Source organism: Perognathus longimembris, chromosome 10, assembly GCF_023159225.1.
Source record: "Perognathus longimembris pacificus isolate PPM17 chromosome 10, ASM2315922v1, whole genome shotgun sequence".
Taxonomy (NCBI): Eukaryota; Metazoa; Chordata; class Mammalia; order Rodentia; family Heteromyidae; genus Perognathus; species Perognathus longimembris.
This window is the reverse complement of record NC_063170.1, coordinates 65,433,052-65,458,944: the sequence shown is the minus strand read 5'-3', so window position 1 is coordinate 65,458,944 and position 25,893 is coordinate 65,433,052. Positions and strand designations below refer to the sequence as shown.

General features: G+C 52.5%; 1 protein-coding gene across 1 annotated transcript; it reads right to left on the bottom strand.

Annotated features, from left to right (window-relative positions):
• On the bottom strand, positions 1-24,621 carry Edem1 (ER degradation enhancing alpha-mannosidase like protein 1). Its single transcript, XM_048356198.1, has 12 exons — positions 23,969-24,621; positions 17,150-17,222; positions 13,118-13,221; positions 10,622-10,793; positions 9,178-9,361; positions 6,517-6,691; positions 5,511-5,631; positions 4,880-5,050; positions 3,744-3,817; positions 3,243-3,339; positions 2,186-2,389; positions 1-306 (listed from the first exon to the last, which is right to left on the bottom strand). Exons 1-12 carry the CDS (start codon positions 24,490-24,492, stop codon positions 217-219), a joined length of 1,989 nt encoding a protein of 662 aa, XP_048212155.1. The 5' UTR covers positions 24,493-24,621; the 3' UTR covers positions 1-216.
• Positions 24,622-25,893: the final 1,272 nt, after the last annotated feature.

Below are 25,893 nucleotides of genomic sequence, written 5' to 3'. Positions count from 1 at the left end.
TCACTAAGAAAAACAGGGCATTTATTGAACAGAAGGGAAACACTGAAGTGTGCAGGAAGTAGCCACACTAACCAGCTGTGTGGGTGGTAGGTTAGATCGAATTTCTACCCTGTGACGCGCAGCGAGACTCCCGTCCTTCCCACTGCACGCTGGATGTGCGCGTGGCCTGGGTTTACTTGGTTAGGTTTGGTTGAAGACGCAGCAGGGACAAGCAGGTCATATCAAGCCGACCATCTGGTCGATCTGGCGCATGTAGACGCTCTTCAAGGGCAGCAAGTATCTCCTCTCATCCGGAACACGATTGCACTAGAAAGATGAAGAGAGGGAATACATGAAACTGCCATTAAAAAATCTCCGTGATGGGGTTGGAGGCGTGGCTCAGTTGGTAGAGCACCAGCCAATGATGAAAATGGCAGGTACTGAGTTCAAGTTCTGGTCTCGGATAATAGTGATAATAAAAATTAAAATCAACAGGGCACCGGTGGCTCATGCCTGTCATCCTAACTACTCAGGAGGCTGAGATCTGAAGATCACAGTTCAATGCCAACCCGGGCAGGAAAGTCTTTGAAGTTGTTAACTCCAGTTAATCCAGAAGTAGAGCTGTGGCTCAAGTGAAAGAGCACGAGGGACTGGGAATATAGCCTAGTGGTAGAGTGCTTGCCTCGTATACATGAAGTCCTGGGTTCGATTCCCCAGCAACACATATATGGAAAACGGCCAGAAGTGGTGCTGTGGCTCAAGTGGCAGAGTGCTAGCCTTGAGCAAACGGAAGCCAAGGACAGTGCTCAGGCCCTGAGTTCAAGACCCAAGATTGGCAAAAATGAAAAATAAAAAGTCATTCCAACGAAAGAGCTGGAAGTCTTGAGTAAAAGCTGCTCAGGGGCAGCACCCAAGCCCAGAGTTCAAGACACAGGACTGGCCAAAAAAAAAAAAATTAAAACTCATGTGTTGATCACTCCAAAAATGTGGTTAGATGAGCTGATCCAGGTCTATCAACCTAGGCCGAATTGATCTTTTGAGGCTGACTAATTGCTGTGGAAATCTGTTCTGTGCAACGCAGCACGGCCGGCCGAGCAATGTGCTGGACTTCTCAATTTCCACTCACTCCGCATCCCCAGGAAAGCAAAACTCCCTCCTGCTTGAGGGAGGAGGCTCAAGGCTCTCGCTTCCTAGGAGGAGAGATGGGGAGCTGTCGGGAGGCTGTAAGACACCCACCATCACTAAGCGGCCAGCACTAAGACCCGCACCCCAGGAGTCCTGAACCTCACCAGAGTTTCAGAACACACCTTCGCCAGGTCCGATCTCCTCCTCCATAGCCAGGCCCGTGCTGGTCATCAAAGGCCTCTGTCACCCCCTCAGAGGAGAAGTGCTCTCCCCCGGCCTGCTCCCGGCCCCCTGCACCGTCAAGGCCGCGGGCCTCCGGGGGTTCCAGCCACGCCCCGCCCCGCCATGCTTTCCCTTCCACGAAGCTCCACCTCGGCCTCACAGGACCTGCGCGGGGACTCTTCTCCTTGATGTTCCTCTCCCCGCTGTGCTTTTCCCGGCACCGTGAACAAATCCCTGGGGAGGGGCTGTCCCCCGCTCCCGGGCCACGTGTACCCAGGCTCTCACTCTCCCTAAAGGGCTGGGCCGTCTCCACTGTGGGAGGTCAAAGGTTAAATCCCGGCTCCCCTGACTCAACGCGCGGTGGCGCCCTTCATTCCCCTGTGAAAGGAGAGGTCAGATGCGCCCCTCGCGGGCTCTGGTGAGAAGCGAACCCAGGCCCCTGTGCGGCCAGGCTGGAGGCTTCCACAACGACACGAGTCTCCTGAGCTTCCATCCACACCGGCTGAAGTCCTCGCGCAGACAGAAGCGACTTGTGCAGGCCTCGTGCCCCGTCTCGTGACCGCTGTGGGTGATTCTGCAGCCCCTTGGGGCCCGCTCTCCCCTCCCCTCCACCTGCTCCGGCCCCCAGGAAGGTGATGTACCGGGTGATATCATCGCATCGAGTGCCAGCGACGGACCAGGAGGAGGACGCGGCAAGTGGCGAGTGTTAACCTGGCTGGCTCCCTTCCTGCATCGTTTCCCCTCCCACGTCACGTCACCCCCTCTTTCCAGCATGCTGGGGTCACGTGCTGCACCTGCTCCTCCCTGCTCCCCATGAATACCAATGCTGGGGGGGGAAAGAAAACAACACACCACTCACGTTGGAGCTGGAGTTGATGACTCTCCACTCGTGGGCCTTGGGCCTGTGCACAGACTTCCCCCCGTGGCCCTGCCCTCCGTCTTCGGAGAAGAACTCCTTCCAGGGCAGCTCCCGAAGGTGCTTGTCCACCGAGATGATGTGGCCTTCCGTGGTGAACATGTATCTGGTCCCAGACTTGTGGACTGGATTCTCCTCATCAAACAGCTACAGGGAGGAAGGGGACAAGAAAAACACCTACAACTGGGGCCTGGGCCTGAGCTCACGGCAGAGCGCCCGTGTAACGTGCGCTGGGCCGTGGGTGGAAGTCCCAGAATGGAGGTGAACGTGGGGAGCTCGCTCACGGAGAAGTGGCCCAGATGCCCAGATGGCCAAAGGAGGTAAAGGGTATCAGCTAATAACCCCGGCCCCTAGCCCTGGGCTGCAGTGCAGGATCACCTGTCCGTGTAAACCCCGAAGGCCAAGTCGCCAACTGCTACACCTGAGGAATCCCAAGCGCCTTCCTAACACTGGTCAGGGAGGGCACAACGCGCCCCGTTGGGGAAAGAGTCGTGGGCAGGAGGCAGGTCCCTTCTGTCAAATGCTGGATACACAAATAAAGTAGCGGTAGCCTGACTGTATCCACGGGAAATCTAAGAACCCCTAAAACCACAGATCCCACTGAACTCCGTATATGCTCCACCTCCCACGACACCCTCTGCCATAGTCCAACGTGTCAATTAGGCACAGCAAAAGCCTAACAACTGATTATAAAGTAGGACAATCGTAGTCATATACTACACGTCGCAAGATCTTTTTTTTTTGTAAACCTAGGCCTGATTTCTAGAATCTTCCGTTTTCAGACTGCAGTTGCCCATGGGTGGGTCTTTCCCAGCACCTGATTGATTAATTAATTCATCATTGGAAGTTTAGTTGCTGCTGACTTAATGAATGACTTTACCACGAGGCTTGGAACTATGAACATCAAGCCGGCAATCGTATCCTTTTGCCCTGCCTGGCTCGTGCTCTGTCACCCGGGGATGTAAAATGCCCCCAACGGTTCACTTGGAGCCACACATACCAGATACAAGTACTTGCAGGTCTCACTGAGAAAGAAGCTCTCCATGCGGTCCTCCTTGGACTTGTCTATGACGTGGTGCAGCGTGGCGTACCCACACCTACGGGGTAATGACAGCAGTGAGCGCCTGCCCGTCCTCCAGCCAATGAACGCCAGGCCCGCCCCGTCCTCCAGCCAATGAACGCCAGGCCCGCCCCGTCCTCCAGCCAATGAACGCCAGGCCTGCCCTGCCCCGTCCTCCAGCCAATGAACCCCAGGCCCGCCTGCCCTGTCCTCCAAGAATACAGTCTGCTAACAGAAAAAAAAAACAGGAACATAAAATATAATTTCCACTGTGAAGGGCAGATTCTACTGTACCAAAAGATGAATAATGGCTCTACGAAAATTAACGTGAATGATCTCTTCTACAAATTTCAAAGGGAAACTAGGATATTTCCCCAGCACAATTCGAATTATGTCACAAGTGGCCAGAAAAGCAAAAGGAAGGAAACTTAGAAGACTGACTTGACTTTCGTGTATTTCTCCAGACTCTGAAGAATGTCCTTTCCGACGTGGAGGTAGAAGGGATTCTTGGTGGCCTGCAAGGAACAGGAGAGAGCGTGACCTGTGACCCCTGCCCTCCACAAACACTGTCTGAGGGACAGGGACTCCCCAGGAGACAATCACCAGCCAATGATGGGAGGAACCGGGGCCGGCCTGACTTCCTTGTGAAGGGTCAAAGGTTAAAGGGCCATGTTGCTCTGTCAGCACAGGACAGAGTATGGGTTTAAAGTCACCTAGGGTTAGGAAATCTACTCCAGGGTAGAACAGCGCTCAGCTTCGGCTCTCCTGATCCCCTCCATGTTACAAATGAAGTAATAATGCCCACCCTGACAGGACCGCATCCAACATCAAATCCAGTTTCTAGCTGGGCGTTTGAAGATCCAGGCACGAGGGTCTAGGACCTTGCCTTAGAGGCAGGAGGGAGCAGGATTGCTCCAAAAGACAGTGATTTAAAGGAAGGCGCCACATGGTCCTGTCTATTCACCCCAGAAAGCCAGTCCACGGGGTGCATTCTCCTCTGTCACAGGCTCTCAGATACTCTGCTGGGGGTCATATTTAATGCATACCTAGGGCTGACTTGCAGCAGCAAAAGCAAACAAGAAGCCCAGGCAAAGCTTCCAAGGGAAAAGTTATATAAAGCAGAAGACTGCTCTGGGTTGGAAGAAAAAAGCATGCCTAAGAAGTTGCAAATAAGCCAGGTACCAGTGGCTCATTCCTGTAATCCTAGCTACTCAGAAGACTGAGATCTGAGGATCATAGTTCAAAGCCAGCCTGGGTAGCAAAGTCCATAAAACTCTTATCTCCAATTAACCACAAAAAGTCAGAAATGGAGCTGTGGCTTAAGTAATAGATCACTAGCCTTGAGCATAAAAGCTTCGGGACAGTGCCCAAACCTTGAATTTGAGCTCCAGGACTGGTACGTACACACACACACACACACACACACACACACACACACACACACACACACACAGAGAAATTGCTGCAGATGCTTTCTCTGACCTGTGCAATTATGAATAAATCCATGTCTGTCGATTTGAGGCCAGTCTCTCAGATGACCATGATACCATACACTAATGTTTCCTGAACTCTAGTACCTGGTAGAGGAGATAAGTGGATTCCACTAACTCCGGTCGCAGAGGATAGAAGAGAACATCGGGGGCCTGCAGCTGCCAGTTATACCGCTCAGGGAGGGCCCCGTACCGTTTCCATATGGCATAATAAAAGGCATGGAGGCAGATGGCATCTTCTACATCTCCTATCAGAACCTAAGGAAAGGACACGGGATGAGGCCATGTCATTGGTTTCGGAGCAGTAAGAAATCACATAACAATCTCAGGCCCTCCTCTCCTCTCATTCCCATCCAGTCCACACACTGACCTACATACACAGCCAGAGACAAAACCAATCCCAAAGCTGACCACTCAGACACACAGATGCCCTCTGGATCTGCCCACCGAGTCCACACTGCTGTGAGCTGCCCAGACACGGTCACAGGATGACGGAACAGAGAAACAGACAGAGAAGAACTACACAAAGGCCTGATGCAGCTCATCCTCGAGCGTGCTGTGGTACTTATTGAGTGGTGCCCGGTCCACTATTCTAAGGGCTGATTTGTTCCATAAACGGCTGAACAAGGAGCTAAAGAAAGAAGTGGAGGGGGTGGGGGTGAGGAATTCCTTTCCAGTGATGGCCGGGTCTTAGCAAGCGAGCGTGGTTGCCGAGTACCTGCAGTCCTGGGAAGAACGCCTGCAGAGAGTCGATCCAGGTGTTCATGAGCTGCCCGCTGAACATGTTCACATTGACGTAGAGCGGGGGGTCTCCTTCTCCTTCGTTACACGCTTCCCGCCTACGAGTGCAAGCGGTGTGTGTGCAACGGGAAAAGCTCACGCTCAAGCTCACGCTCCTCTAGCCGTAACCGACACACTCATTTAAACAGAATCAACACATGAGCCTCTCTCCTAACTCCTTCTTTCCACCTGTGAAGACTTGCCTCTAGCCACGGCCGCTTGAAATGGCTCTGGAAGCCACACGCATGCTCCCTCCGCCGTTCTAAGAACGCAGACCATGTGTGTTTTAAACAAACTCAGAAGGCCACAGACAGAACCGTCCTCTTTTGCCAAATATAAACACCCATCCAAGAAGAACCATAAGCCCAAAGTTGCCCTATATAGCTATTAGCTCTACTTGCAGCCAAGTCCACAGTTAGGAACAGGAGTGCTTTCTCCTCTCCGGTATCCGATGTCTAACGTGGCCGGATTACCTGTACGTGCTGCTCGGCACGTGCGTATCTCTAGGCACATATTTATAGGCATGCTTGTCTGGTGAGCAGTAGTTTAGCAAAGGGTTGGCACAACCTTCACAGACTAAGTCTGGAAAGCACCGTTTTCTCTGTCAGACCACTCTCTCTGGGGGAATCTAGCTGCCAGACCTCTCGGCAGACATGCAGAGCCCCAAACCCCGCAGTGAGCTAGAGGAGCGTGTGACTCAAGCCTCGACGTGGCTACCGCCCTGGCCAACAGCTGGATGGCTGCCTTGTGTTCTGAGCCAGAACGTCAGCTCCGCGGCTCTCAGATCCATGGCCCTCAGAAACGGTATGAGTGCTGTTCTTTTCTTTTTTTTAAAGCCAGTGGGGGCAGTAAGGTCATCTAATACTGACTGACAAATAACTAAAAGAGACGGGAAGGGAGGGCAGAGCAGACGGCGCCAGCCCCGGGAGCGCTTGGGCACGTACCCTCTCCTCAGGTAGTTCTGAATGCTCTGATAGGCGGCGTTAAACATTTCCAGGTCTTCTTCTTCCCCGAAGAGGATGTACGACTTCAACAGGTATTCATAGAAGGAGTCCAGCCCGGCACCCAGGCCGCTCTGCTTCCCAACCCAGTGGCCGGTCTGGATGTTCACAACATTGCCTGCGGGGACAAATGGTGCACTCTGGGTCCCCAGTACCCAGGGGGCGGGGGGGGGGGGGGTCAAGCCCTCAGCTTCAATCCCACTGCCCCTCAGCGCCTTTATTCTTGGTAGGCACCAGGCGCGCACGCTTGGCCTAACATTTTATTCTGTCCTATCGGTGACTTGGAATGCCGAGGGATTGTTTTATGATATATGTGCATACATTTATGAACATCCACATGCACACACATGACAGGTGGGCAGATAATTGATAGAGATGATAGAGAGATGGATAGATAGATAAGATAGAGAGACAATAGACATGATAGATGAAAGATAGACAGATAGATGATGGATGGGTAATTGTTTAACCACTGACATGACACTGAACAATAATTAAATGCAAAAGAAAAATCAGTCTGCCATTTTTCTTTCCCAGTGTGACAACACATTTCAAAGCCTAGAAGAGTATCCATAGCCGTTATTCCCAGTACGCCCAATCATGGGAACTTGCCCGGGGGGAGGAGGGCGGGGGGGGGGGGGGGAGAATGTGGCTTAGTGGTAGAGTACTTGTCTAGCACGCATGGAACCCTGGGTTCGATTCCTTAGCACCACATACACAGAGAAAGCAAGAAATGGCGCTGTGGCTCAAGTGGTAGAGTGCTAGCCTTGAGCAAAAAGAAGCCAGGGGCGGTGCTCAAGCCCTGAGTTCAAACCCCAGGACTGGCAAAAAAAAAAAAGGTCATGCCAAGTTTGGTGGCTCACCTCCATGCCAGCAGCAAGTTTGAAGCCAGCCTGGCAACACAGCCAGAACCTCTCACCAAACCAAACCTCCTCATGGTGTTTATCAGACTATAAAATGAAAAAGCAGAGGGGGAAGGAAGGAGGAGAGGAAAAACCAATCTAAATGTCTAACACCAGAAAGAGTTAAGACAATTAAGTAGCTCTCAGAAATGGGAACGACGACAAAGTTACAACCTGAAACACTGGCGCCACTTACCAAATGTAAGGCACCTTGCGATTAACATTGTATTACCATTGCAAATATATAAAAGCTCCCCGTGGAAGGCAGCCATTAAGCCATTTAAATGCCGCTACTTGGGGGTGTTGTCTGTTGGTTGTGAGATAGAGGCTTTGGCTTACGTACCCAGGCTAGCCTTAAACACAACCCCCTGCTTCTGCTCCCCAATGGCAAATTACAGGTGTGTGACCTCTCTGTGTGTGCACTAGGACTGGGGCTTGAACCCCGTTCTTCTGGCTCTCACTCAGCTTCCTGCTCACAGCTGGTGAGCCACAGCTGACCAAGAGTCTCTGAGGTCGTCTGCCCAGGCTAGCTCCAAACCTCATGTCTGAAATCTTCAGCCCCTTGAGTAGCTAGGATTGTAACAGATGTGAACCACGAGTGTCTAACTGTATAAAAATCTTAAAACGTTAAGAGAAAATAAAATATACCACTTTAAACGTCTTTTTTTAACAACCCACCGTTGTTAAAATTACTTCCCAATGCCAAAATGAAGTTTAGACCCGAGCTAAGACAGTTAGATGAGGTGAAAGACGATTTTAAGCCAGGCATCGTGGTGCACGCCTGTAATCCCAGCACTCAAATGGCGGAGGCAGGAAGAATAGAAGTTCAAGGGCAACCTGGACTACATAGCAAGACACCATCTCAAACACACAGACACACACATACATAGATAAACATACACAACACACAATTTTAAACAATATTCTGAGTTAGCGAAACCTATAACCACTAGCAATGAAGGATGAATACATGGGTTACTATTCATGACCCTTGCAACTATATTGAAAATCTCCATGATAATTTTTAACTATCTTTTTTTTTTTGCTGTTTGTGCCAGTATTGGGGCTTGAACTCAGGACCTGGGCACTGACTGTCCTTGAGCTCTACCATTTGGGCAATACTTCCACTTGCGACTTTTTGCTGGTTCACTGGTGATGAGCACCTCACAGACGTTCCCGTCCAGGCTGGGTTCGGAGTCGTGATCCTCAGATCTCAGCTTCCTGAGTAGCTGAGATTACAGGCAGGACCACCGAAGCTCAGCAGTGTTTTCAATCTCCTGACTGCACATCCTCACAGGGTAAACCTCACCCACTATAGGTTGAGGCTGGGCTTTCCATCACCTGCCTCTCACCTAGATTTCCGTTTGTTTTTTTTTTAAAGGCAAAGGCAGCTCCACTAGGAAACAAACTACATCCAGAGCTTATTATACGAGAACCGTCACGTCTGGGTACTTCTTTCCGCATTTCCATAAACAGTCATTTCCAAGTGGAAGGTGCCAAGGGACCCAACCACAAAGAGATCGCCACCAAACAACGCAGGTATTTCCTTTCCACCACACCCCACAGCTTCGGCGCAAGCAAAGGGTCACCCCGAGATGCTACAGGGCCCGGCAAGCACCGGGGGAGCGGCTCTGGGAACTGCTGGGTTTCCAAGGAGGAGGAGATGGGCAGGGGAGCCGGGGGCGGAGGAGCTGAGCCGCACCTAGAAGTCCCGTATCATTGCTCCGGCGGCTCCAGAGCGCCTTCACCGCGCGTCGGGCAACCCACTCAAAGGTGGAGTCTCCTAGCAGCCGGCTCAGGATCCCAAACTCCACCAGGAGCGAGCCCGCTCCGGCCGTGCACGTCTCATTGCGGCTGTCGGGAGGAACACCTGTCTTTAGATTCACCTGGGGACAGGAAGAACCAAAAGTTACTGGGGGGGGGGGGGGGGGGGGAACAGCCCACACTGTGACCATCCAGCTACTCAGGAAGCCACAGCAGGAGGACCCCAAGTTCAAGGCCAGCTCGGCTCTTACAAGAGATCCTGACTCCAAAGAGCAAAAAAATCTAGGATAGCAAAGCTCAAGAACCTACAGGGCCCAGAAGACGATCACTTGACAGGACACCGAGCTAACGGGCCACGCTCACTGGGGCGAGCGCTGACACACAACCGCCACACTGAACCCAAGAGGACCACGGGAGCTAAACTGGACAGACACAAACAAGACAGGAGGAACACGGGAGCTGGAAGAGTGATGCAAGTGGTACAGCCCCTCCCTGGCTGTCCAGGGCATTGTCTTATTCCTAAGAGTCCGTGTGTGGGGACAAATGAGGTCACTCTTCACGTAAGCCTCCCTTCCTGGAGATATTCTCTGGACGTGCACAAGCAAGCATGAGGCTTCGGAGGTCCACACACATTGGCGCTGTACATCTAAGCCTTAAGTGAGCCGCCATGAACTCGCTCCGGCTCAGGGAGTCTGACCCGGCCTGAGGGTGACGAGACCTTTCATCACCCAGGCTCTGCGGCTGGCAGGTCACCCCTTCGAGTCACCGGGCAAGGAGGGAGGCCCGGCCTGAGGGTGACAAGACGTTTCATCACTGAGGCTGGCTACCTAAAAGGCTGACTCAATCCCCAGAGGAGTTAGGGCTTGGCAAAGCAAACACCACGGACAGGATCTCGTTCCAAACCTTCTAGCTCCGTCAGCCTCGGACCTGTTGGTCTGTGAGAGCTTTATCCAAAACATCCACGGGAGGCTTTCAAAGAAAGGCCGAGCTCCGGCAGTACATGCGTGAGGCTCCCGGGGAAACGTGTCCATGCCAGAATGCAGACAAATGCCCACGCCATTGGGTGCAGGGGACAGAAACCTCGGTGTTAGAGGACTCAGGAATACTGAACACAGCAGGGAAGAGGAAAAGAGGGGAGGGGAGGGGAGGGGAGGGGAGGGAAGGGGAAGGGAAGGGAGGGGGAATGTGGTGAAAATGGGTGGAGGATGAAAAGTTTACAGTGAAGCCAACTGAAATGATTTCAAGACAGAGGGAGTGTGGTTTGACGGGGTACATCATATGGAAAGACCACAAGAGCGCCCCCACTTGTACAATTAACATCCGCTCATTTAAAAACAAAAACCTAGCAGAAGAGGGAGCAGGCGAAGTCAGGAGAGACCTACCCGCGGATAGGGGATGCCCGTCTTGGTGTTCTCAAAGGCCGGGAGGAGCCGCACCGCCAGGTCGTGGGCCAGATGCAGCAATTCATTATCATAATCCTTGATGGTCATGTCACCAAAGGGCTGCTTGGAGTCCGTTATTATTCTGTGGGCGGAGAGGAGGCTTCCCAGGACCCTGGCAACGACGGGAAGAACAAGAAAAGATCCCATCAAATCGCACTGCTATGAGAAGGCGCCATCCATCCATCCATCCATCTATCCATCCATCCATCCATCCATCGAGTGCAGGAAGAGCAGCCTTCGTTTCCTCGGGGACCCGGAAAACGGACCGGTGAAGCCACTGAGTCATTTCCTGCTCTAATAAGTGGCTGCCGCTTGGTTCATCTCATTATGGAAATAGCCATACATCTGCGGCCACCGGGAACCAAACACTCATAGATTTCTCTGCCACCTGCCCAGGGCAGGGTGAGGGCCTGGAAAGTGAGGAGAAAACAGACTCACGGCAGAGATCGGCTCCTGCAGATACCCGAGGGCCCAGCGCCATCAGCTCAACTAGACAGCAACATTTTTCAAAACAAACCATAACTTTTTTCTTTTTCTTGCCGATCCTAGGACTTTAACTCAGGACGTGGGCACTGTCCCTAAGCTTTTATGCTCAAAGCTAGAGCTCTACCACTTACGTGAGTCACAGCTCAGTTTTTGATGATTAATTGGAGATAAGAGGCTCATGGACATTTCTGCCCAGGCTGGCTTCCAACCATCACCCTCAGATCTCAGCCTTCTGAGCAGCTAGGATTACAGGTGTGAGCCACTGATGCTAGGCCACCATGTGTTAAAGTAAATCTAGAAACTGGAATGTCACGCGGTAATGCAATGTTCAAAAAAGAAAGTTAAGGGCTGGGGATATAGCCTAGTGGCAAGAGTGCCTGCCTCGGATACACGAGGCCCTAGGTTCGATTCCCCAGCACCACATATACAGCAAACGGCCAGAAGCGGCGCTGTGGCTCAAGTGGCAGAGTGCTAGCCTTGAGCGGGAAGAAGCCAGGGACAGTGCTCAGGCCCTGAGTCCAAGGCCCAGGACTGGCCAAAAAAAAAAAGAAAGTTAATTAGGAAATGAGCCACAATAGATCAAACTAAAGGCAGCAAGATATAAAACTAGGTAGGCAGCGTGATCCTAAAACACATAACAAAAGGAGATTAGAGAAAAAGACATAAGTAGGATATACGCCAAAATAACAAACTGGTTGTCCTGGGACTGGAGAGACCAGAAACCCCCCTGTCCTTCAGAAATATGTACACCATAAAGGAAAGAAAAGACCAGACGTAAAGAGAAACAAGAATGGCTGTGATGTGGCTCAGTGGCAAATCACTTGGCTAGCAAGTGCAACGTCCTGGGGTTTGATCCGCAGTAGCCAAAAAAAAAAGAAGAAGAGGAAGAGGAGGAAGAAGAAGAAAAAGAGGAGGGGGGGCGGGAGGAGGAGGAAGAGGAGGAGGAAGAGGAGGGGGAGGGGGAGGGGGAGGAGGAGGAGGGGGAGGAGGAGGAGGAGGAGGAGGAGGAGGGGGAGGAGGAGGAGGAGGAGGAGGAGGAGGAGGAGGAGGAGGAGGAGGAGGAGGAGGAGGAGGAGGAGGAGGAGGAGAAAAGTAGCCGCCACCATGAAACTGTGTTGGACACCAATCTTATACTTCCATTAAATCATGGCAGCTCACAGCTACAATCCTAGCAACTCAGGTAAAGATTAGGATTATGGCTCCAGCCATTAAAAAAAACACATTTATAAGGCTGAGCCCTAGTGGCTCACACCTGTAATCCTAGGATACTGAGGAAGCTGAAACCTGAGGATCAAAGTTCAAAGCCAGCCCAGCCAGGAAAGGCTGTGAAACTCTTAAGTCCAGTTAGCCACCCACAAATGGGAAGCAGAGCTGTGGCTCCAAGTGGTAGAGTGCTAGCCTTGAGCAGAAATGCTCAGGAACGGCGCCCAGGCCCTGAGTTCAAACCCAAGACAAAACAAAAACACTGTATGAGACCTTAACTCACACAGTAAGAAGTTGAGTGTGGTCGTGCACACTTCCTGATACACAGGAAGTATAAATATGAGGATCGGGGTCCAGACAGGCGTGGGAGTAAGCAGGTGTCCCTATGTGAAAACCAATGAAGCACAAAGGGCTGGGGGTTTGGGTCAAGTGGTAGAGCACCTGCGCAGAAAGCCAAAGGGCTTTGTTCAAACCTCACTATCATCAAGAGCAAACACACAAATGTACAAAAAAATTTACCTTTCTGTTCAGTTCAAAAGGTGATTACTTTAGAACATCACTCATCCCAGTCTTTATAAATACTAAAATGAGGGTGAAAGATGAAAACCTCGCACTCTCCGCACAGCGTGTGTATGGACTCTCCACAGCTGCTGGGCTAACCGGCCCGCTGACACACCCGCTGACACGCCCGCTGACACGCCCGCTGACACGCCCGCTGACACGCCCGCTGACACACCCAGGCCGTACCTGATTGTAGCCTCGAAGACCTGGACGGTGGAATCTTTGTCAAATGAGACGGTGTTGATCACCAACTTGACCGCCCGCTGGAACTCCGAAGAATTTCCCATTATCTTTAAAAAAGAGACACACACACAAACGGCAGTGCCGCTTAAAAAGGAAAACTGGAGCCGTAAGATCAAAATGTCTGTCCTGCCTGTGGCTTTTGTCGCCGTGGGAGCAGAAACACACCAAGCATCAAGTACTCATGGCGGCAGATTCCGGGAGAGACAGCAGAGCCCATCTCCAAACGACAACACTGCGCGCATTCCGGCAGAGACCCGATCACCGGTTCCATTTCCTTCCCTCCCTCGCCCTCCTGCGTCATCATGAGCTTCCCCGATGCACAAGGCTCCTAATGGCAGGAAAAAAGTAATAACTGGAAAGCTAAGGAAACAAAAATAGGACTTTCCCTCTGCTCCTCAAAGAAACCTACAGCCTAGGTGCTTGGCTGTCAGGAGATGAACACATCTGGAAAATGACTGATTGCCGGCATCGATGTGTCTAAAAACACTTTGAGAAATAACAGATACCTTTGGAGCATTAAAAAAAAAAAAAAAAGTGGCACTTAAACCAGCAAACTCCAATGGCTCATGCCCGTAATCTTAGCTACTCAGGAGGCTGCAATCTGAGGATGGTGGTTCAAAGCTAGCCAGGACAGCAAAGTCCATGAGACTCTTATGTTCCAGTTAGGCACCCAAAAAGCCAGACATGGAACTGCGAGTCAAGTGATAGAGCACTAGCCTTGAGCAAAAAAAGCTCAGGGACAGCACCCAGGCTTTAAGTTCAAGCCCCAGGACTGGCACAAAAAAAAAGAAACCAAACAATGGAAAGAGTAGTCCAGAATTATGATTCCTGTTTGAGGTATATAGAAATGGTATCTCTCCTAAAAGTGGAAACTGGGCATGAAATTTTTACAGGCTAGTAGCGCGCGCGCACACACACACACACACACAGAAATATATTAGACTAATCTAAGTGAAAATAAGTTAATAAGACTAAAAATTTTACTTCATCAGACACTACCTCTTCCAGACATGCCTTATTTTCTAGCTGTACTGGTCAGGTACATCTTTTTATTTCCTTGCTGTTACTTGCTACAACATACACAGCAAGATTAGAAGATTCTTTCTGACTTTCAGTTCGTTCTTCCTTTAAAAGAGTATGCAATGGGGCTGGGAATCTGGCTTAGTGGTAGAGTGCTTGCCAAGCATGCAGAAGCCCTGGGTTCGATTCCTCAGCACCACATACACAGAAAAGGCTGGAAGTGGCACTGTGGCTCAAGTGGCAGAGTGCTAGCCTTTAGCAAAAAGAAGCTCAGGGGAAGTGCTCAGGCCCTGAGTTCAAGCCCCAGGACTGGCAAAAAGGAAGTACACAGTAACACTGCAGGATGCACCCAGTCCACTCTCTCCCCTGTGGGACCCCAGACCCCATGTTAACGCCTGTTTAAAACACCAGCCCTGGGGCTGGGAATATGGACTAGTGGGAAGAATGCTTGCCTTGCATACATAAAGCCCTGGGTTCAATTCCCCAGCACCACATATATAGAAAATGGCCAGAAGTGGCGCTGTGGCTCAAGTGGCAGAGGCTAGCAGCCTTGAGCAAAAAGAAGCCAGGGACAGTGCTCAGGCCCTGAGCCCAAAACCCAGGACTGGCCAAAACAAGCAAACAAACAAAAAAAAGCCAGCCCCTCCCCCCCCCAAAAAGGTAGAAAAATCTCAACACAAGAAACACCTAGGGGCTGGGGCATATAGCCTAGTGGCAAGAGTGCCTGCCTCGGATACACGAGACCCTAGGTTCGATTCCCCAGCACCACATATACAGAAAACGGCCAGAAGCGGCACTGTGGCTCAAGTGGCAGAGTGCTAGCCTTGAGCAGGAAGAAGCCAGGGACAGTGCTCAGGCCCTGAGTCCAAGGCCCAGGACTGGCCAAAAAAAAAAAAAAAAAAAAAAAAAAGAAACACCTGAAAAATAAGCCTGGTGTGCCAGCACATTCAAGGGCAGAGAGGGGAAACCACAGAAATGGGTCTGCTTCCTTCCAGACGGTTCTCCAGAAACAGTTACTACACAGCCGCCGCGCCGCCATGACGCCAGACCCGGCAGAGGGAAGTGAAGAAATCTACCGACTCTTAATCCTATCCTGGGCAATCACCAGCACTCGGAGAGCTACCGAGCCAGCGGGCAGGCTATGCAATCGGTGCTCGCGGTAGAGCAAGGCTGAACACACGATCGTGACATGTGTGCACTGGAACCTGCAAACCGGGCGAGAGCAAGGAAGGGTGACACTGCCCCCAAAAGCAAAGTACTCATTGCCCGACCTATGGGATTGTAACCCCTCTATACACTGACTTTACACTAGCCATACAAACATGTTTTTCAATGCCATTGAGTAACCTGGCTCTTGAGCAGGCACAGAATTTCTCCAGTTCTTCGGGAAACAGGAACTCTTCAGGCAACACACACACACACACACACACACACACACACACACACACACACACACACACTTGGAATTTGCCACGGGAAATGGCAGACTATTTGCCGTGCTGTCACGACCAGCAGGTGGGGGAGAGAACACTGGATGAGCGAGGAGGCCACAGAGGCGCAACAGAGAACGGAGAAGGCGCTCGGGGAGCCGTGAGCTTTCCTTTAAGCGCTCGCTCCCGGGGTCGGAGGAAACCTCTCTGAAAACAACACTGGCAAGGTGAGTCAGCTTCCGGTTCGGTTCCTTCCACCTCTAATTAGGCTGCCTGACTTGTCTGGGCACATGTTGTGAGGCAGGGAGGGGTGACCTACGAGAACAGCAATCACACCCCCCACACACACACCCAGAACGTGCTGGAAGCCTCCCCGTTTGCAAGGGCAGCCTGGCAGAAGGTCCCATCAGACCAGGGGCCGCGCGCTGTCTCTACCACTCACGAAGCTGCAGAATGAGCTGCCTGGGTCTTTCCATGTTGTTTACTACTCCAAAATACTACAACAGCTGTCAATCACTTAGTTACCATGACCCTGTGCTAACTCCTAATCCGTTTAAACTTTCTCAAGAACATTAAGAAGAAACCAGGTAAGTTACCAAGTACAGGGTTCGAAATAGACATCAATGGGAACTTTCCATTGATAAAGGCTCACTGGACAAGGAAGGAGAAAAGAGGGGTTGCAAAAGGACACTCACTAAGGAGACGTTAAACCAGTGTAAACCGGGTGGTCCCTTGGAAACTGCACTGTAGCGCAGACCATGGTGTGCGACCACAGTCTGATAAGGTGCCTCCACCATCCAGCTGCCTTCGTGGCGTCTCTGCCTGTCTGTTCAAAGCTCCAGCTTCAGTCACGGAGGGACACCCACGCGGGTAAGCTGATGTCTGCATTGGGCACTGTTTACAGTGCTTACAGAGAGGGTTCCACATCTGGACTCCCAGCTGGATGGGAAATCGGGTATTCACAAACCACGAGACCTTTCACTGCAATACCAACCACACTTCGTATAAATACTAATGGAATTCCTTGCGTTTCTTTAGGACATCATACCACAGGCGATGGGAAGGAAAATGGGTATCCTAAACCAACCATGATTTTTATTATCTTTTAAATTTAATTAATTAATTTAATTATCTTGGAGCTTGAGCTCAGGCTTGGGTGCTGTCCCTAAGCTTTTTTGCTCCAGGCTGGTGTTCTACCACTTGAGCTACCCCTCTACTTCTAGATTTTTGCTGATTTCAACAATTACTCCTCTCAGATCTCAATCTCCTGAGCAGTATCTAGAATCACAGGCGTGAGCCACTGGTTATCTGGCTATTTTTCCATTTTTAAAAGAGAATAACATTTCCCCTTGTTTACCAACCAATTGCTTATCTTGCTGTTCTGATAAAAGTTACAAAATACTTAAGTCATAAAAGCTTTCTGAACACCAGGTTTCCTGGAATTTGCATTCCTGGGGGAAGTCAAATCCAAAACACCTTATGTTAATCATTACCATAATTTAAAAGGAAAAAGCAGAACACTTACTGCGAGGGTATCCAATGCGTCCACAAGGGTCAGAGAATAGTTCCCCAGCACGTCATTAATGTTCAGATTGGAGCTGAAAAAGAAGCAAAAGTATAATTGAAAGTTATCTTGAAATAAAGATGACAACACTGTCTGGGCCCCATGGTTCTGTCTCCAATCCCAACACTCTCAAAGACTGGGGCAAGGAGGATCTGGAATTCAAAGCCAGCTTGTTTGAGACCAGCCTAGAACGTTAGCCAAAAAAAAAAAAAAAAACCTACACACTTATCAAAACTAAAATTGTATGCCAGGTGCTGGTGGCTCACGTCTGTAATCCTAGCTACTCAGGAGGCCGAGATCTAAGGATCACAGTTCAAAACCAGCTCGGGACAGAAAAGTCTGTGAGACCCTCATCTCCAATTAGCCACTCCAAGACAGAAGTGGAGCTATGGCTCAACGTGGTAGACTGCTAGCAACTCTAACCCATTCAGCAACTGGCTGAGGCTTTTCTCCGTATGGCGAAGGTCTACCTCAAGAGCCACATTCAGCCACAGAACTGCAGAGACACTTGTAGAATCCCGCCCTCTCCGTGTTAGTTTACTGCCTCAAGCGCCCTCTGGCGCCCTGTCTAGCCTCACAAGTCTCACAGTCGCTAAGAACTGAAGGGGAGACCCTGTTGTCCTGTGACCTACAGGTAGTCCTTGAAGACCAAAACCACCCCACCCATCCCGTTACACCCAGTCCACCACCCGTGCCCCACCCACGGGCTTCTCTAACCAAGAGCTCATCTTCATCATCCCCGGTAACTCTGCATGGAGCCCTCATGACCTGACCCAGCCCAGGAGCTGCAGCCCGAGGCCCCTCCTCATAGCACCTCAAGCACTCTCAGACGCCAACTGCAGGGCATCCGTTCCCCCCAAGGCCAGCCCGAGCATGAGAACAAACAAAACAGCCAGCACTGGGAGCTCATGCCTATAATCCCAGCTACAAAGCTGACTGAGATCTGAGGATCACAGTTCAATGCCAACCCAGGCAGGAAAGTCCGTGAGACTCTCCATTTCCAATAAATGACTCAGAAAAGGCCGGGAGTGGCGCTGTGGCTCAAGTGGTGGTAGAGCGTTCGCCTTGAACAGAAGCTCAGGGACAGTGCCCAGGCCCTGAGTTCAAACCCCAGGACCAGCAAAAAAAAAAAAAAAAGAAACAAAACCAAACAAAGTAGAACTATATAACAAAGAGGGTCAGGCTCTTTAGTTACTAGTTATTTGCTTGCTTTTTTTGTTTGTTTTGTTTTGTTTTTGGTGCTAGTAGTGGGACTTGAACTCAGGGCTTGCATGTAGCCCCTTGGCTTTTCCACTCAAGGCTGGTGCTCTACCACTGAAGCCGCAGCTCCACTTCTAGCTTGCTGGTGGTTAATAGGAGATACAAATCTCACCAACTTTCCTACCCAGACTGGCTTCAAACCACAATCCTCAGATCTCAGGCTCCAGAGTAACTAGGATTACAGGCAGGTGCTACTAGCACCAGGCCTCTTTCTTTATACCACAGACTCTAGCGATGTCAAGGAACAAAGGCCAGGGTAAGCAGTGATAAAGACAGCTAGAGAATTCACGACCAAAAATTCACTTTATTCCCATAAATCCAGACGAAAACGGCAGAAGCATGACAGGTAAAGAAGAAAACCAGACAACTGTTTGAAAATGTCATTTACCACCAAGTGGGAAAGCCTCCATTACATTTCCAGCAAGAGGCTCACTCCTACCTGTCTTCTATCTTCCCTTCACTCTATCTGCCCTCCAGCCCCATTCCCCTAGGAGAGAAGCTGGGGTGGGGGGGGGGCAGCACTGCTCCCCCGCCCCCCCCCACCCCCGATGGCAGGGCCTGCTCTGTAACGTCCCCTACAAGCCTCAACTGGAGTGGAACAGGCCTTGGGTGAGGAACCAGGCTTGAACTGCCCCGGTGGAGTTTCCATGAGCCTTGCACACGCTGTGTTTCACGCTGTATTTAGCCACTGCGTCTGAGACGGACAATTTACAGCACAAGTTTAGATAACGGTTTGAAAACAAGCTATGGAGACAGACCTATCTAGGAACCGGAGCTGCCTTGTATAGCACAAGCTGCAAATGGCTGGAAAAACCTATTCTCTCTGAAGAATGTGTGTAATGTAATGGCGAAAGGTCCCTTAAAGAAGGTGAGAACTAAGATCCAAATACAACAGAGCTACGGAAGAACGACCGGAAAAGAAACGTCAAGGGCCCCGTGCCCAATTCTACCAACTCCAGCACAGCCTCTTCAATCCTAGCTACTCAGGAGGTTGAGATCTGAGGATCGTGGCTCAAAGCCAGCTCCGGCAGAAAAGTAACTAACAACCAAAAAGCCGAAGTGGAGCAGTGTCTTGTTCCAGTGCCAGCCTTGAGCAAAAAATGCCAAGTGAGAGTGAGAGGCCCTGAGTTCAAAGCCCCAGTAGCAGCACAGAAGAAAAGGAGGAAGAAGAAGAAGAATAGAAGGAGGAAGAGGAGGAAGGGAAGGATAAGGAAGACGAGGAGAGCATTCTTCTGGGTTTAATGATCAATTACATTTCTTCACTGCTCAGAAAGAATGAGTGAGCTCCAATAGCTCATCACGTAAGACCCAAAGCAGATGGACAGTCAATGCCCCTCGAGGCCACACCCTCCACTGAGCTACAGCCCAATCCGTGGCCCGTGTGGCCCTTCCCACCTGCACAAGCCTATAGAAGGCATTCCCAATTTCAAACTCCACATACTTTCCTATATGTCACGCTACGAATACGGACCCGGTTTTAAAATACTTCTCAAGGACTGGGCATGTAACTCGATGGGAGCAGAGCACTTGCTTTAAACATGTAAGACCCTGGATTCAAATGTCACAAGATACACACAACTTCTCAAGATAATGCCCCACTCACTAACAACCGGTAACTCCCCCACTGAATTCCGCAAGTTTCAATGTTTGTGGCATGGCCAATGTTTGAAATTCCTATCGCTACCTCAAACGAGAAGATTAAAAGAAAAAAAAAAGCCTCTGATAGACAGTGCTTGATTATATAACCAACAAAATCAGACAGACATGTGCAAAAGTGAAAATTTCCACAGGCTCAACCTGTAACAGCTGACCAGAAACCTATCTGCTTCTATGTGGACACAAGAGATAAAGAATCATGTGCTCGGGGACTGATAAGCCCAGGAGAGAGGAGAGAAGGGCCCAGAAGGTGAAATGCGCAATAATGCTCAATTCTCTCAGACAAAGTGAAAATGCAAGCTAGCAGCTCGAAGGAAAGAACCCAAAAAAGGAGAACCGAGAAGATCAAGGCAGCGAATCAACTTCAAACAGCTCAGTGAGTGACGGCCCAGAGAAAGACTGGAGCCTGACTGGGGGAAAAAAGAGGAATTCAGGGAGACCACCCCCCTTTGCCCCCGCCTCTTAGCCTAGGAGGGCCCAGAAATGGGCCAGTGAAAAATCCCACTAGCAGTTATGGTTGACACAGTCAAGAATGGTTACCTGTCTGAGGCCTGAAGGTACAGTCACCATTCACGGACACACTTAAATAAAGTCAAAGGAACTGGAGTTTGGATGGCGCCGCTCACACTGGGCACGTGGGGAGCGGACGCGGAGCGCAGCAGATGGCAGCGCGCGCCGCCTTCCGGACTGACTGGCGTCCTGGGAGCTCAGCACCAGAGTCCAGGCCGATGAGGGGAACCAGACAAACCTCAAGTAAACGTGGCCCCAAAAGTCACATGTGTTCAGTACCCATACTTTTGCTTCTGGGCTTTTCTTAAGTATTTAATAATGAGTTCGCTCTTTCGGAAAATAATCAATAGAAGGCATGTGACCACAATCATGAATAGAGTTGACTTTTAAATTCTGAATAGTTTTATTATATACACATAGGGGGCCGGGAGGGAACCACTTCTCTGTGTGACACAAACATGCCATACTGGCTCAGGGCCAGAATACAAAGCTCAGGTTTAAAACATTCTTAGAAAAGCCTTGAAGCAGGAGAGGAGTTCAAGTTGGGAGGAGATGAGAAATTAACATTTCCGGTGTCTGGAAAAGGCCCACGTGAGAGCTATTCCAGGCCACATAACCCCACGGTTCTGTCACCTCCTCAAAGACACGAAGGCTACCTTGCCCATTACAGCTAACCTCCTCTTCCCCATAAGAGTGCAGCTGACTCAGAAAGACCTGACTCCAATTTACAGGCTGCCACCAAACCACACTTACACACGCGCAACAACCTGTGACACACAAGAAGCCAGTAAGACCAGCAAGTTCAACCCACTACTACCTCACCTTGCTAAAGGCGGGGAGGGGGCTCCCAAAGCTCTGAGAGGTTCTCAAGATTCATTAAGGCAAAGTTTAGGGCCAGCAGTGGTGGTGCGTGCCTGTCATCTCAGCTAGGAGTGGGGCACAGGAAGGTGGATGGCAGTCCAAGGCCAGCTCCAAGCAAAAATCAGGCTCTATCTGAAAAAACAAAGTTAAAAAAAAAAAACTGCTCAGGGTGGCTCAAGTCATTAAGCACTTCACACAAGGCCCCTGAGTTCAACCCCAATGCCATCACAAAGGAAAAAGAAAAAGAACCGCAACTTGTTCCAGACCATCATATTCCCAAGCAAGCATGCTACCACCGCTCCCCATCACATTTTGTTTTGCTTCTTTTCTTATCCACCAGGCAAAGGGAAGTCTGACTGTCCATCTCCCGGAGAGAATAAGGGCAGTCACTGCGTGCCAGGCCTCTCCTCTTCCTGTAAATGTGGTGGGAAAACATCTAAGCTACCTACTCACTGTGTTAAATGGGTAGACATACGCACAGGCACAAAGATACCTTAAAAACGACAGTCAGCCAGGAGCTGAGGGCTCACGCCGGTAATTCCAGCTACTCAGGAGGCTGAAACCTGAGGATGGTACATCAAAGCCAACCCAGGCAGGAAAGTCCATGAGACTCTTAGCTCCAATAAGCCACCAAAAAGCTGGAGCTAAGGCTCAAGTGGTAGAGCACTTAGCCTTGAGCAAACTCAGGCACGGCACACGGGCCCTGAATTCAAGCCCCACAACGGGCAGAAGTATTTAAGGTGTGCTGAGGACTGAACTCAGTGTCTCCTACTTGCAAGGCCAGCACTCTTCCACTGGGTTAAGGCCTGAATACCCTTCCTTCCCCCAAAGGAGTTGGGATTGGAAGAAAACACATTTATAGGTATAAACATATCTATAGGAGCAAGACAATCATTCGTTTCTACAACCCAAGAAAGACAGATCCAATTTTTACGGTTTTTTTTTTAATCCTCCTCAAAGAAATTAAGATTGCAAACATTTTTGCACTCATTTTTTAAAAGGGGGGAGGAGGAGAAAAGGAGGTGAAGGAGGAAGAACTCAATTGTAGACAGTTGCATTGTATGAGACCTGGGTTCAATCCCCAGCACCACATAAAAGGAAAAAAATAAAGTAGGAAGGAAGAGAGGGCCCGGAAGGGAGGGAAGCAGGAGGGAAAGGAAAGGGAGGGAGGGAGGGAAGAAACACATTTATTTGTACTAAGACTGATCTGGCTGAGCAAGAGGAATAACTCAACCAGATTGCTACTGCAATTCTGCAAAGGCCCAGTTCCTTTAGAAGTAAACTTGGGATCTGCTCTCCCCCATCTCATACCACAAATTAAGCCGTCAATCTACAGATGACCAAACCATTCTTTTTGGTCGATCGTGGGGCTTGAACTCAGGGCCCAGGCACTGTCCCTGAGCTTTTTTTATTTTAAGCTCAAGGCTAGCGCTCTACCACTGGAGCCACGGCCGGGTTTCTGGTGGTTAATTGGAAATTAAGAGTCTGATGGACTTCGAACCCAGATCCTCAGACCTCTGCCTCCTGAGTAGCCAGGATTACAGGCGTGAGCCACGGGCGCGGGGGGGGGGGGGGGGGGGGGGCGGGGAAGGGGTTGTTGACCAAACCATCTTTATTCAGAACCCAAGAACTTCCCACCACCAGGTGATGCAAACTTTGTGTCTCAACTGTCCAGAGGCCGCCCGTGCGCCCAGCGCGCCCAGCGGGGACGCCCAGCACCCCAACCCGCCCGCGGCACCCGAGGGAAGGGGGGGGTCTCACAGGGTCCTAAGCTGAGCACGCCCTCCCCACCCCGAGCGAGGCGTCCCTGGGTCCCCCCACCCCCCCCCCCCCGAGCCCGGGTCCACCGCAGTGACCCCGGGAACGAACTCCGCCCGAGCGCGCGCGCGCCGGGCGGACGCCCTCCGGACGACCTGGGGCGTCCAGGAAATCAACACCTCGAGTCTCCGAACCCCAAATCGGAGCCAGACACCTCCTTTCCCCCCTCGGCCCCCGGGCCGGCTCCCCTCCGCCCCCACCCCGCCCCCTGCCTCGGCAAGCCGCCCCCCGCGATCCCGGTGGATCGATCCCTCTTTCCAGGAATCAAGCCATTTCTTCCCCCACCCCCCTAATATCTACGAAGATCGGGGTGTGGCGACCCGATTAAAAGTGGGAGATCGTCCCCCGGGCAGGCCTGCGGACCTCACCAAGAGAACGCGGTCCGTGCGGATCAGGGCGCCCCACGCATCCCGCGCCCGCCCGCGGCCCCGCGCCGGCTCCCTCCACGCCCTCGCCCTCCGTTTCCCCCAGCGGGAAAAGAATGACCCGGCCACAGCTGTCCTGAAGTTTGGAGACTCCCAGACTGAAGTACAGTCACCAGCCCATCCAACGCACCCTCCAGCCCGGGGGGGTAGGGGGGAGCCCCACGAAAAGCACTCGTGATCATGGGAGGCCAGCCACAGCATGGGGAGGACGGGGCTCCCCCCTGCCCGCCTCCCCCGGCGGCGTACTCACGGGTCCCCGCGGTCGGGCCCCCGGCCGCGGCAGTGGATGGGATTGAGCTCGTCCTGGGGGAAGGCGTGCGCCATGTAGTTGTCGTAGCCGAAGACGAACATGCCCCGCGCCAGGTCCCGCATCTGGGCCCGCAGCTGCGGCGGGAAGGCGCCGCTGTAGCGCCGCTCGTACTCGTCCGGGCCGCAGCCGCCCAGCGCGTAGCTCCAGGGCGCCGGGCCGCACACGCTGGGTCCCGGCCGCCGCGGAGCCTCGGGCCGGCCGGCCGCCGCCGCCGCCGCCGCCGCCGCCGCCCGGACCCCGGACCGCGGGAGCCACGACGGCCCCGACGGCGCCCCCGGCTGGCCCGCCGGCCCCGGGTCGGAGGGCGCGGAGCCGTCGGGGCCCCTCAAGCGCTGGAAGCCGAAGCTGAGCGGGAAGCGCTGGTAGAAGCCCATGCTGGGGCCCAGCCCGAAGACGAGCCACAGGACGCCGTGCAGGCCGAGCCGGAGGAGCAGCAGCCCCAGGACGAGCGCTCGCCATTGCATGGTCGCGCGGCCGCCGCGGGCATTATTTTCCAGCGCGGGACCAGCCCCGCCGACCACCGCCGCGCCCGCGCCCGCGTCCGCCCGGAGCCCCGCGCGCTGCCCCTTTAAGGAACTCCCCGCCCGTGACGCACCAGGAACTGGCCCATTGTCACCCCCCACCCAGCCCCGGCGTCTCGGCCTCGCCGGCCCGGCCCCGGGTTCGCCCGCCCGGTCGCCCGGGATTGGCCCGGCCCGTGCCCCGGCCTCGCGGGGCGCGGCCCGGGACTCCCTCCCCGCGCCATAGGCTGCCAGGACGACCGCGGCGCCGACAGGCCCCGCCCCGCCCCGGCCGAGGCCCCGCCCCGCCCGCTGGCCCCGCCCATCTTCGGGGCCCCGCCCCTGGGCGGTCCCAAATCCGGACCGGCTGGCGTGGCGAGCTCGGGGCGCTCGGGCTCCGGACCTGGGCAACTTGCAGCCAATGGGACCGCAGCACGGGAGCGCCTGCGGGACTCGGGGCGGAGACGACTCCCGGGGACGACCGGGCCACCGGGGGTGAGGCTGCGTCCCCGCCCGCCCGAGCGTGTGTCAGTCCGGGAAGGGACCAGGAGGAAGCCACCCCAAGTCTGGGTTAGCAGTGGCGACCCAAGGCTAAGAAGGAAAAGAGGAAGGAAGGGGCGCCCTGTAGCCCAGGAGCCCCTGGTGCCCCGCAGGGCGCCAGCTTGGGGTGGGGGTGGACCCCCGCCTGGCAGCTCAAGATGATATCCAAAGCCTGCCCTTCTTACTAGAATGCTTCAACGGGTCCCAACTACTGCTGTGCCTAAAACGGAGTCCCAGATCCCACCCTAGACCAACCGAATTCTCCACCTCTCTCAGGCGGGACCACCCAAGCTATTTCCATCAGGCCCATTTCATCGCCCTCTCCCCTCCCTCCCAACCTAACCCGGGAGATGCGGGGAGACGCGGAATTCAATCACTTTACCCTTCTTCAGCGTCCACTTCCAACAACTAACAAGATCGCAAGGTTGGGATTTAAAGGGCTAGGGCTTTCCTGTAAGGATTGGACACCTTGGGGAATTTTTAAATGCCCTCCACACGTGTAGATCACGGGTCTGTCCAAGGGGTCCTGAAGTTTGGGGAGCAAGGCCTGCCTGGTCGGGTAACCCAGGAGTGGGAACACTGTCCTATGAAGTTCCTGCTGCCTTCTCAGGGACACAGAGGGCTTTCTGCAGTACTGAGTAGTTTTAATTGGGCCTAAGGAGCAATATCTGATCACCACACACAGCAGAGGAAGGGGATACACAATTCCCCTCCCCAAAATTGAGAGAGAAATAGGCCCAAGCAAAACACAGAGGGGAAGCCAGGCTCGTGATACCTGTAATCCGATCAAGGTTCAAAGCCGAGAGTCCCAGAGAATGTTACCTC

Excerpts from the sequence above, each read along its gene's own strand:
- Edem1 (XM_048356198.1), bottom strand. The coding sequence starts at position 24,492 with ATGCAATGGCGAGCGCTCGTCCTGGGGCTGCTGCTCCTCCGGCTCGGC. Across the intron at positions 10,794-13,117 it reads GTCTTCGAGGCTACAATCAG|GGTCCTGGGAAGCCTCCTCT; the intron begins GTACGGCCTGGG and ends CGTCGTTGCCAG. Across the intron at positions 9,362-10,621 it reads CGGGCATCCCCTATCCGCGG|GTGAATCTAAAGACAGGTGT; the intron begins GTAGGTCTCTCC and ends TCCTGTCCCCAG.